General features: G+C 47.9%; 1 protein-coding gene across 1 annotated transcript in view; it reads right to left on the bottom strand.

The window, feature by feature from the left end:
• Nucleotides 1-10,579, bottom strand: part of WDR59 (WD repeat domain 59) — a 42,832-nt gene extending 32,253 nt beyond the window's left edge. The window contains exons 1-6 of the mRNA XM_026034335.1: nt 10,556-10,579; nt 9,109-9,158; nt 7,055-7,190; nt 4,553-4,638; nt 3,599-3,679; nt 1,654-1,691 (exon numbers count right to left, since the gene is read on the bottom strand). Coding sequence (XP_025890120.1) covers nt 1,654-1,691; nt 3,599-3,679; nt 4,553-4,638; nt 7,055-7,190; nt 9,109-9,158; nt 10,556-10,579 — 415 coding nt within the window. The remainder of the gene's footprint in view (nt 1-1,653; nt 1,692-3,598; nt 3,680-4,552; nt 4,639-7,054; nt 7,191-9,108; nt 9,159-10,555) is intronic.
• Nucleotides 10,580-12,370: the final 1,791 nt, after the last annotated feature.

Here is a 12,370-nt window from a genome sequence, read left to right as displayed (position 1 = left end):
AAAAAATTGCTATCACCTAGTGATGTTCATTGAAGTTTCTAGTCATGGCTTGTACCCAGTTAAAGCATTAATTTCCATTTACTGAGGTGGGTCAGTTTCCCCCATACAAAAACTGAAGTTTCATGGAGCACGCCCCACCTCAAATCTGAAACCAAAGATGACACTGGATAATTGTGTGATATCACGAAGGACTTGGAAATAGCCTAGTAAATAATAATAATAATAATATAATTTTTATATATTAATAATTATTCATTAACTAATGATTAATAATTAATAATTAATAATTAATAATTAATAATTAATAATTATAATTAATTCATATATTGATAAAGTAAATAAGAAATACTAATAAAAGCAGAAGTTGGTTGTTTCTAAAGAGAAACAAAGTAAGGCTTAGGTTGATGTGGATAGTTCAGGTATTGTAAGAGAAATACACATGCTTTCTTAGCCTTATTTTCTCATTCTGTCAGTACTTTGAAAAGATGTTAAGCTGTCAGAAAGGAAGAGCAAAGGTAAAGTACATGAGAGAGCTGAATGTGAAGTCCACAGCCTGCTGACATGCCCAGCCTTCACCACCTACCTCCTGCTACACGATGAGCTCTTTTATTGTGCTGATTCCACCAAGAACTAGTTCAGGAAAGGGGAAGGAACAAAAAAAGCAAACAAGCTGCCAAGGTGACAGAGCTGATCCAGCTCATGGATGGTCCACAAATGTCTGGACCAGCACTAAAGAGAATCAAGGCAAGGGAAAAGGGCCTCGTGCTGCTGGGCGGGCTGTGCTGGCTGCTGGAGCATCACCCCAGGCACAGACCACTGCTCCACTGCAGCACGTTGGTCGCCTCATTGTGACCCAGGAGCAGTGGCTGGGAAGGAAGAGGGAGCCACTGCAAACGTGTAGCCTAAGGAGATGCAGGCAGCTGAGGAGAATTGCTCTACCAGCAGGAATAGTAACTCAAAACAGGGACTTTGCTCTGGTCATGTCTACTTTGGCCATTTCTGACACAGCCATGTGTCCCCACACAGCACCTGCCATTGAGGTGGTATTAAAGACATGGTATTAAAGGTGAGGTGGTATTAAAGACATTGAGGTGGTATTAAAGTCACACTGCGGACAGCCATGACGAATGTCTTTCCAGGGCAAACAAAGCCCAAAGAAAGCACTTGTGGTCACTGCTGCAGCTCCTGGCACGCTGAAGGTGCTCCAGGGAAGCGTGACACAGCCTGCCAACATATCCAAGGCCCCAGCACGCAGGGGACAGGCTGGGCAGTCACCATTCAAAACCACCGCCTTGGGTGTCAGTCAGTTTCTCAGCTGATTCAAGCATAAAAGGCCACTGAGAAACTGCAAACAGGCAACACAGAAAGAACAAGCAGTGTAAGACGTCTTCACCCACCCCTAGAAATCAGCAGCACATCAAAAAGAAGCCACTGCTCTTCATTCTTATCATCCTTATTCACACTCCATCTGCACTGTGCTCCTCAACCTAGAGGTTCCTGGTTCAACAGGGCTGCTATTGCACMGGACAATCAGACACGGTGGCACCTCTGTCTTGCCACGCTCAGCCAAGAAGCATGAAAGGAAGGAGGAACAGCACGTGATATTGAAAGTAGGTATTAAACAGGCCTGTATCATGCCCACATCATACTCACCAACTGCAGAGAGCGAGACTGTAGGCTTCCGGGTGTCTCTGAAACACAACATGGTGCATGTGAGTACCCAGCGCGCGGCCGCGCCGCTCCGRCCTCGCCAGCGAGCTCCTCGCTCCTTCAAGACCGACTGTTGCTGCCTCCCGGAAGTTAACGTGTCTCCTGCTTACTTAAAAGTGCAAATCTAAAGCTAAAATACATGGAGTTAAATGAAATACAACATTGAGGGGATGAGCTGGAGGATAACACCCATTCTGTCCTGCAAGGATGTAGAGCGGCAAGTGATGACATGGGACAGGGGATACGAGGGAGGGAGACATGCACGGTGGGGCAAAGGGAGGACTGGGCTCCCTGTGTGCTGCAGGAAGCAGCAAAATAGCCTTTCCCAGGAAACTGAAGCAGAACAGGGTGGAAAAACTCAAGAGAAAACCACTGACGCGTTTGTAAAGTCTTTGCAGACCCTGATTCAAGGCACATGGAAGAGTGACTTGAGCATAAAGCCTTCATGTGCAGGATGTAATAATAAAATTAGGAGGAAATAGACCCCGCTGGGCAGACTTGACAGACCAAATCCTGCGGTGGCATAAGCCAGTGTGGCACCATGCCAACTCACAGCAGCCAGGACTGAGATCAAGGCAAAAACCCAATTCTTGACATTGGTCCTCAGAAAGTCACCTGTCATTTAATGAAAAAATGTCAGTAAGAATAAGGAATTTGATCTTCAGCTTTTTAGGTTTGCTGAAAATTAGAGTATTTATTGAAAAGAACTTGCCCTCTCAAAAATTTCTCCATCAGTTTTTCCTGTGTGTTTGTGTGTGCATGAAAAATTAAGCGGGGAGTTTCCTGCTACCTTTATTGCAGCATTACCTGCCTAGGGCACCACTTGGGCTGCTGCTTCACCAGGAGATTCCTCTGCTGGAGGCCGGAAGCCCTTGGATTTCATTGCCCAAGGAAGCTCAGAGACCTCACTAAGACAAGTGGGATCTAAAAGCTAGTTAAACTGCATGAGCATCCCTGCAGAAGTGATACATGCAGACACAAAACCATTGGAGGCCAAATACAGTTAAAGCAGGAGCTTCCGATACAACCTTTGGACAAGTCTTGGTTTGCTTGGCACTAATGACAGCCCCATGGGAAAATACAACTAACAGTTACTSTCTCTCTCTCTGTCTTTTAATTACACATTAATAATATATTGTGATTCTCAAGCACCATTTAACCAAGAATCTAAGCACTTTACATGAGTTAAACGAGCCTCAGGGCACCCTGGTGCTGAGGGGTTATATAATTATCCTTCTATTATAACTGAGCAAGACAGAGAGGAACAAAGCGACTTGGCTGGGGTCATAAAGAGTCGCTGCAGTGACAGCAGGAGAGTCCAGGAGTCCCAAAGCAGCTCTCTGCTCCTCAGGTGTCAAATGCAGGGATTTAACATGGCTGATTTTGGAAAGATCTGTTACCTTGAAATTAACCATATGATACAAAGCACCAGGAATGAAGGGAATAAGCGAACCAATAAAAGGTTCCTAATTACTGGTGCCAGAACTCCCACTGTTGCCAAAGTCAGCAACAATCACTGAATTTAGTGGAGAAGAAAATGGCTGCAGGGCCATCAATCTGCTCATGGCAGATTGCTTCACTCAGCCAAAAAAAAAAAAAAAAATTGAMTCCAGAAAGGGCTCCCGAGGACAGCTCTGAAGCCAGCGGGAAGGAAGCCATTCCTTCCAGTCAATGACTGTGGCATAACATGACCACTCTACTGCCCTACATTGACTCTGAACTGGCTTGAGAGCCTGGGAAAGGAAACATCCGAGGTGAAGGGAAGCAGCTGAAGCTCCTGCAAACGCTGCTGAGAAAACTGCATCCATCCGTGGGTGCTTTACCCTTCAAGCTACCAACTGCAGAGAGGAGCCCACTAATCTTGCAGTGCAGAAGCACTGGTTCTTACTTGATGTCCCAAATGTAGATGTACGTGTCAACAGAACTGGTGACCAGCAGGTCTGGCTCGAACACCGCCCAGTCCAGGTCACTGCAAAGGCAAAGTCACATCAGGTCAGAGAGCAGCACAGTTTGCATCCGTTTCTCACAAGTCTCCAAGGCATTTCTAATAAATTTCTAGTTTCTAATAAAGTCACGCCAACAACATGATCAYCACTAACATCCTTTTAAGTAAAAAGCAAGTTTTTAACTGTTTCTGTAAGCAAACTTTTAAGATGCAAGAAAGCATCCTCCCAGCCTGACCTTTACAGCTGCAATGTCTGGGCATCTTCCTTGTTGGGAAAGGGCACGCTAGAGCAGCAGGCTCTTGTTTTTCAGGCATTTTTGGCCTGACCAACCCTTCATTCTGGCATTCCTTCCCACAGGGCTCACCAGGAACACCTGAGACACAAGCAGCCTCCATTCAGCCAAAAAAGAGTTACACCAGGCACCGATTCCCTTCCACACCGGGGACCTAGAGAGCGAAACGCTACTTCCCTCTCGCACCTTCAGCCCAGAACTGAAGAGCATCTCCCACGCACCACTGTAACACATCGTGAACTTCATCTTTGGGATGACCTACTTGAATTCCCTACTTGAATTTCCTACTTGAATGGGAAACATGGTCGGGAAGCAGTTTAATAATCGGGCTGCTCTCTTTCCAGATGATGGCTGCTGTTCATTAGGAGGACACTCAATGACATCCAAGGCTAACTTCACTGGTGGGAGCCATCAGAGGGTGAGCCGCTTCACACGACAGATCTCCACATGAGAAGGCAGGACAGAGGGGTGGACAATGTGTAAAAAAATACTGAATGTCTCAGAGCAGAGCCCAAACATGGCCAGAGCCGGACCAACATTTGCCTTTGATGAAAATAATCCACTCTTTTCCTCCCAGTAGCCTGCAGCACCGCTCATTCCTCACCTGATCACACGTGTGTGCCCTTGCAACGATGTGCAAACTTCCCCGTTACCTTCTTTCCACTTATACAGGTCAACTCGCTGATTGCTCTGAAACGAAATGGAAAAAGAAAAGGAAATGGCGGCAGGCAACCAAGGTAGGAGAGGAATCTGTGTGTGTCAGGACCAGCTTCCCCTTTCTGTCAACAACCTCAGGGACCTGCTGCATCACATTGAATAGCACAGGCCGAGCAGAAAGAAAACAAAGATTAACCTACAGCCTGTAAGGAATCTCAAAAGCCTAAACTTTGATCACACCCACTCAAAATAGGAGATAAAGAGGAATGGGGAAAACCCTATTGAAAAATCTTTGCGTGAAATGGTGTTCTCAAGAGCTTTTATTTCCTCACAACATGCTGGGACTGAAGGCAACAGGCAGCCAAATTCTCTCTGCAAAAATATCCTGCCAGTCTGTTCAGATTCACAACGGGAGTTTTCAGCGAGGGGGACTGCTCGGTGAGTAAGTGCTTAGCACTAACTGCAGAGCACGGGAGTCAGGCGGATGAATCAACATTATTATTTAAGGCTTCTTAACCAATTCTAGGAATAGTACCCCCCTACGCCCCCCAAATGCAATCACACAGAAAGTTACTTGAAACAAACACTTTAAATTCATGTTCTGCCTCAAAGTTCACTGTAGTTCAGGCCAGTATAACTCTTCTGGGTCAGAAAGGGTCTTTTTGGCTGCAAATACTGCACTGAGGGAATTCATGGTCATTTTGCAAAGGAGAAATAATGGGGCTTCAAAACCTGACCTTCATTAGCTCCTCATTTCCAAGCACACACACAGAGGAGGGCAAAGGTAATAAAGCACAAACTTTGTTTTTCATTTTTGCACCATTTATTTTTTAGCCAAAGCTACTTCGTAAGAATTTAAGCTTGCAGAAGGATAGAAAACTCTACCCTTCCCCAAAACGGAAGGCTTTCTCCCAAATCTGCAATAATACATGGCATTTTTCTAACAGCTCATAGCAGGGCTGCATAAAAGCTTGGGGCAAGGAAAACTGGACAGTTGGGGCAAGGATACAAGGATTTCACAGCAAAATTACTCAAGAGGACTTGCTTGGGACATCAAGGTTGATGACAGCAGATAATCATCACCCAAAGTTTCCCRGTTCCTCTTGGAGGAGCATCTCATGCACAGATTGTTGCAGGTGTGGGACAGCTCTTCTCACCAAGGGCACTTTCTAAAAAGCTTCGCTCCCAGTAAGTATCAACATTTACTTCCAGCAGGTTCATCCTTCTCCTGTTGGAGCACCTGTGACTACCCAAAAGGACTGTGAGGGATCAAGGAGGGAAAGCAGCGACATTTCCAACACACCAGACTCCGAGGGAAACACTTAAATGCACAGGCAGGACCTCAATACCATCATCCCCAAACAAGACCCATCCCTGTGTCCACTCAGGGCAGCAAGAGACAGGGGTGCTGACCAGGGCGACGCCAGCACCGCACTGCTTTGAAACAGGGTCCTGCTCAAGTCAGTATTCACCACCACTGGATAYTGCTTTCAACATGTGTTTGAGCAGCTTTCCTGCTCTGCCTGCGGCCAACTTTCCTTATTTGCTCCTGGTTTTCACAAACTGCATCCAGAAGTGGCCCTGAAGGACACTTTTCTGCAAGGTTTTATTTCCCCACACAGGAGCAGAGAGCTGTTGCAGGCCTCTSTACGATGCCAGTAAGATGCATGTACCAGGGCTGGGAGGAGGAGAGGCAGGGGTGGGAGCAAAACACAGAGGTTCCTAATTGACAACCCCAGTCCACTCTYCGAGCCACATTTAATACCAGTCATAACCAGCTCAGGAAGAAATTTATATTTAGCTTAGAGACTGCTCAGAGAAGAAAAAAATAGAGGAAATCTCTCCATCTGCAGCTACCCTGAGCAGAAGCTCAGCACGGGATGAACAAGTTACAGAATATGGCAGAGCAAGTAAAGATCAGAGCTAAAAACTGAGCCCAAGTCCCAGGAGGCGGCTACCCCAACCCTGTGTAGGCATGGTTTGCACTCCTCTTTCTGCAGAGCTGCTTATTTACTTCACCCACTGCAGGAGAGCTCCTCACCACCTTGGTCCCTGGCCCATCTGCAAGCCTAAACCGCCCCAGTGGATCACCGGGTGCTATTTACGGACTGCCTGGGGCACCACATCCCACCAGGAATGCAGGGAGCTGAAAACAAAGCAAGAAAGTAAAGTGAACAAAGCTCAGAAGAGAACAGAGGTTAGAAATGCTTGGAGCCCGTCTGCCCTTCATTCTAGAAAAGGCTCATTTGGGTGCCTGATTTATTTGACAAAGTGGGGGATTTTGGTCTGTTTGTTTTACAGAACGCAAACAACACCCAGATTCAACAGCGACTGTCCAGGGAGAAGCATCCCACAAAGCACCTTACCAAAAATAAATAAAAATCAGGCTTTGCTCTTGCCTTGCAAGAATTTTGAGATGAAGGGTCAGCTTTGCAATGAGTGAACTTACAGAGGCAGCGAAGTAGAAGGCGTAGCTGTCGTGCGGGTTCCACTGCACGGCCCCGATGTCCCACTTGCTCTGGCGGGAGATCTTCCGATGCCCCTCAGTTGGCGCGTCCAGGTTAACGATGTAGAGGAAGCGGCGGCTGCAAGGGACAGAGACACGGGGAGGCCGCGTCACGCGGGGCTGCTTTCCAGGCTCGGAGGTAGCAGCCCAGAACGCTGCAGGAGAAGCATTTGACAAGACGCATGGAAAGCCAAATTCCTGGAAACGCTGCGTTTGACCATTGAGTTCAGAAATGGTTATATAAAAAGAAAGATGACGCTGAAATTAACAGGTTCTGCATGTCTAATGGGTCACCCAGACCACAGGAAATCGTAGATAACTGGATACAAAAAGGAAGTGTTGGGGAATGGTACAGGGACACCTGAACAGGCCTCGCTGCTCTAGCGTGGCACGTGAGCTGAAGGGGCTCGGGGCTGGCAGCACAATGTGGTGGCTTCAGCCTGGCAGGCTGCTCCGAGCAGGACTTCATGAGTCCTGCAGACCTGAGGTGACTCTACCCGGCCGAGTCTCCACATCCTCCTGCTCAGCAGGTTCTGCCACCGCTTCGGATACCCCTGCACAGAGCAAGCTCAGCTGGCAGCAAGTTTATTACCACGGGCAGAGCGCTGCAGTGGTTCCATTACTTACCTGCAATAACCCTGCGTGCAGCACAGAGCTACCTGCCTGCTGCTGAACCGAGCGAGCGCGTCCTGCTGCCCCCTGAAGCCTRTTAAGGTTTCATTCCTTCCCGTGTGATTAATCTGCAGGCAAGATAAACTGCGCAGCGGGTAGCTGAGAGGCAGCTGAACTTCACAAAAGACCAGCACCAAAACATATTGAACCATGTATGTTCAATAGGATGTTACAAAAGCATCAAGTGTGTCAGCTATACAGCAAGGGAACAGCGGCTCTAAGCTCTGTGTGTTTTCCATAGGAAAAAAAAATGGGAAGAAGCATCCTTTCTGCCTTTCCAGAGGGAGTCCTTTGGGCTCCCTGCTCCAAAGTGGGAAGAGGACAACCCCTCTGRGCTGTTACACAGCGTGAAAAAGAAACAAGGCCAAATCCTTCAGGCTGCCTAGCATGTTGCAGRAGAAGCTGGAACAGGCAAAGCTTTGCATGGAAGCTCTGCTTGGAAGCCAGTGGGTTTGAGAGGAACCCAAGTACTCACAGCCTCTGAAACACAGACTGGGGTGGGGGACATGGAGCCCAGGCAAAGGTCAGCTGCATCTGCACGATCCTGGATTTGACAGGAGCCTAGAAGTGAAGCCTGGAGCACCTACTGCAGGGCCCCACAGCTGGAGCTGCTGCTGCAGGGCTRCGTGTGGCTGCAGTGACACAGCCAGGGCAAACACAGCCTCTTGGTGTGCACAGACACCCCACGGCCCCCAGAAAGCCCCTTCCTTTATCCAAGGTAGAGAGGCAAATAAGGGTCCCTTCCACAGCAGATTTATCCAAGGTACAGAGGCAAATCAGGCAAAGACTAATGTGCACAGGAGTGCATCACTGCCACATCAGCTAATATCTCATAGGTGACCGTGGCAGAAATGAATTGTGTAAAAGGATATGGGATAATAAAAGGGTAGAAAATAACTTTGAGAAAGCCAAAGCAGCAGAAATTTGGCTTTTGCCCAGTACTGTCCTGTGCAGAACCAGAGGAACGGGGCAGAGAGCTTGGGTTCCTCTTCCCAAATGCACCACGGCAACCTTTCAAGTAAGTTTAGTCTTACAGAAATACTTTAATCTGTATTTCAAACAGCAGCCAAATGGTCATAACCAATTCTCCACCCCACCGCAAGAGGATCCAGCAAAGTCCGCACCAGGGAAGCCTCGGCTGTGCTTTCCCCTCTTGCTGCTGCTGGTTTTCAACCCCTGAGCCTTGTTGTGAAGCCTTGGAGAGAATCCAGCAGCACCTTTGTGAAGCGACAGGCCAGCTCCCCAGGCGAGGCCAGCCCAAAGGCCGCCCGTTCGGCTCGTGGAAAGGGCTGCCGGGCGTCTCCGAAGGGAATTGTCACACTCACCCCGAAAGCACCGCGCGCTGGCCCAGGCAGTCCACGGACATAGCGGTCGCCTGCAAAAAGAGAATCAGGGAACAAGATTAAGCGACACGGGGCAGTTCCGCGCGGCTCCGGGGAGGAGATGGGCAAAACCTGCCCGCTCGCCTCCGCGGCACGGGCGGCCACGGCCAAAGGCAAAGCTGATATTCACCCTCACAGGATCGCGGTGATGGGGTGCAGGACAGCACTGAAAAAATGTCTTTTTGTCAGAGCAAATACAAGACGAGACATGGGAGACACCCCTGCAAGCCCTGACCTTGCTACTTTCTCCCTCCTTTCCAAACTCCCTCCTCTCCATTCACAGCTGCAGCCTCTCTTCAGCAGTCTCTAATAATCTGTATTAATCCCTGTTTCCCTCTCCCCAGGAGCTCCCTCAGTCTCTGTCTTCCATTCCACGGCCAGATTTAATTATTTACGTGCTGGGAGATAAAAGTGCAGCCGTTTGCGTATGGCTGCCCTCCAAAAAGGAGAGACCACTTGAGCACCACTAAGGGCAGGGRAAAAAAAACAAAAAACAAAAGGAAGAAAAAAGGAAAAGAAAAAAAAATTAAACCAAAAACCGTCTCAGCAGCATCTTCCTCCAGAATTACACGGGCCAATTATCCCATTTACTTACCAAGGGACTAAGGGGAAATTTTACTTGAAAAGTTGAGCAGTTCAGCCCACAAATACAGAATTGACTTCAATGCATTTTTTTTTTGCCTTCACGGAACAAAACCCAGAACATGTCCCAACTTCAAACCAGCCGCTGTCATCTTCAAAGCCACCTCTCTGAAAGCTCTGGATGTCTCCACTGCTGTTGAGGATTTTGCAAAGTGTTCTCTGTACAGATTTAACAAGACCTTGCTTAGAAGGAGCACTAAAGCTAGACAGAGAGCATGTCAATCCCATCCCATTTCAAACAGATCTGACAGGAGCAAAATCGTAACACATATTTTTTTYCTAAGCATCATGAAAACAGCCCAAATAAGAGACCAGTTTTTAAATCTCTCAATTTTCTTCTAAAATTTTCCTCTACTCCCCAAGGATGCAACTCCAGCTTTCTAGGCTGCACAGCACCTTGCAAACAACCCTTTCTAAGTGAGTTATGACCTGTAACAATTTAAAAAGGGGATTTGCAGACCACATTTGTGTCTTCTTTGTGATGAATGAAAAGGAGGATCACTGAAGGCGTTCCTGAAATCAGAGCCTTCTTGTGTGACACAGCCAGCCAGCAGATGCATTTCACACACCGTTTGCTATCTTTCCTTGAGACAGAAGAAAACCTGTTTTAAGTTGCTGATAATTTTATATATGAGTTTATTGCCTGGTGCTGGCACGAGGACCTCAGAAATCCTTATAAACTGCTTTTAATAATGAACGCCAGTAAACTTTTTCCAGGCACTGCACATCATAAAACGTCATGACTAACAAGAATGAAGTTAAAAAGCTTCATGGTTCAGGCTGCTGTTCTGCTGGGTCACTTTATGGCAACATCTTCCCTCTAATATTCCAAATTCTGATCTAAGCAACAGAAGAAAGAAAAAAAAAAGAACAGTTTTCAGGTGCATTTATTGCACTTTGGATGCTGATACATGTAGCTCTGCAGTACAACCTTCCAGAAAACGGAAAGGAAAATGACCTGGCCAAACTGCAAACCTAAACCTAGCTGAAAGGGTTTTCACCCTAAAACCACCACCAGGATGCCCAGAGTTGCAGTTTCTAACAGTTATGCGAATATTAGGAGCACTACACATTTAACATCAGCTCTGAGCCCACAGCCTCTTCTCAGGCTGCAGATGTCTACACGTCCCCATTTGATCTGTGCTTAGGAGAGCCACAGAAACCACGGAGATTTGCCAGGACTGCATTGCTTTGTAGAGCACACAGCTGTTGGCGACGGAGGGGGTGTCTGCGTGGCACAACTTGCCACCTACACCCCCRGGTGCCACCAGCAGCACCATTCTGTGCTCGGACACGGCCAGTTTTCCTCTCCTTCTCCCAGCACCGACGGCCTGAAGGGCCCCCAAGCCTGCTCCCTGGGCTGGTTTCTAGAGAAAGAGCCCCCAAGCTCCCAAGGGATTTTCTGCTCACATYGCCCGTGAGAGAACAGGCAGGCGAGAGCCATTCCAGACGGATCTGCAGTAGGATCTGGAAACGAAGCAACTGAAACGCTTCCCTAATGAAGGCATAAACCAGCACAACAGCTAGACTGAACTGGGGCGCTGCGGAGCGGGCGGCCCCTGGTTCTTCCTCCCTTCTCTCCTCTTTGCTCCCAAGCAGGGCCCGCAGTGAATGAGCGATCAAGTGATAAGACCGATCAAGTGATAAGACCGATCAAGTGATAAGACCGATCAAGTGATAAGACCGATCAAGTGATAAGACCGATCAAGTGATAAGACCGATCAAGTGATAAGACCGATCAAGTGATAAGACCGATCAAGTGATAAGACGGAGACTCCCCACACAGCCGGGATCCAGGAACAAGCACTCGGGCCTCCCGTTCCCACCTTCTCGGGAGAAAAACCTTTACAAGCAGAGTCACCATCTACAAATAAGGTGGAAGAATTTCTTTCAGGAGGAAAAAAAATGGATAAAAAGGCTTTTTATGGACGTAAACTGAAAAGTTTTGTTAGTATAAAACGTAGACTGGGTTTAACACACATGGGAGGCAGCGTACCTCTTGGGAGCAGTGAGCATGGAGCTGACTTTCCCTAAGCATACGAGGACAAAACCATTAGATGAGAGGCTTTTCAGGCCTGTTTTTCCCTAGATATCTTACTGGAATAATTCACTTGCTGCATTCAGCCTCGTGAAGTAACTGCCAATGMCCCGAAATAAACAAATAACCCCCTGCTTCTAGAATACCTTCTAAGAAAGCCTGCAAGGAAATTATGAAAAATAAAAGCTGAGCTTTTTGCTAGCGAGAGGCTTAACCTGCTTTTCCTGCTAACCGAGCSGTATCCAACCATTAGTCACTGCGATGGGAGGAAAAGAAGGGCGAGTGGAGCGGGATGAGGCAAAGTCCCCGCAAGGCCTGARGATACGGGGAAAAAATAAATGAATAGATAAAATAAATAAATTAAATAAATAGACGCGTGTCCAGGAGCTGGCGAGGACCGGAGCAAAACCGCCTCGTTAAACCGGGCGCGTTGCCCACGAGCCCGGCTGGTAAAGGCGCTCAACGGCCGCACCGAGAGGCTCCCGCGGCGCCGCGCGCGCTCCCCGCGGCCCCGGGCGGCCCCGG

The sequence above is a fragment of the Nothoprocta perdicaria genome, unplaced genomic scaffold, assembly GCF_003342845.1.
Source record: "Nothoprocta perdicaria isolate Ctin4 unplaced genomic scaffold, notPer1 scaffold_143, whole genome shotgun sequence".
Classification (NCBI taxonomy): Eukaryota; Metazoa; Chordata; class Aves; order Tinamiformes; family Tinamidae; genus Nothoprocta; species Nothoprocta perdicaria.
Note: the sequence above shows the minus strand (reverse complement) of the source record. Positions and strands in the feature narration are given on the sequence as shown.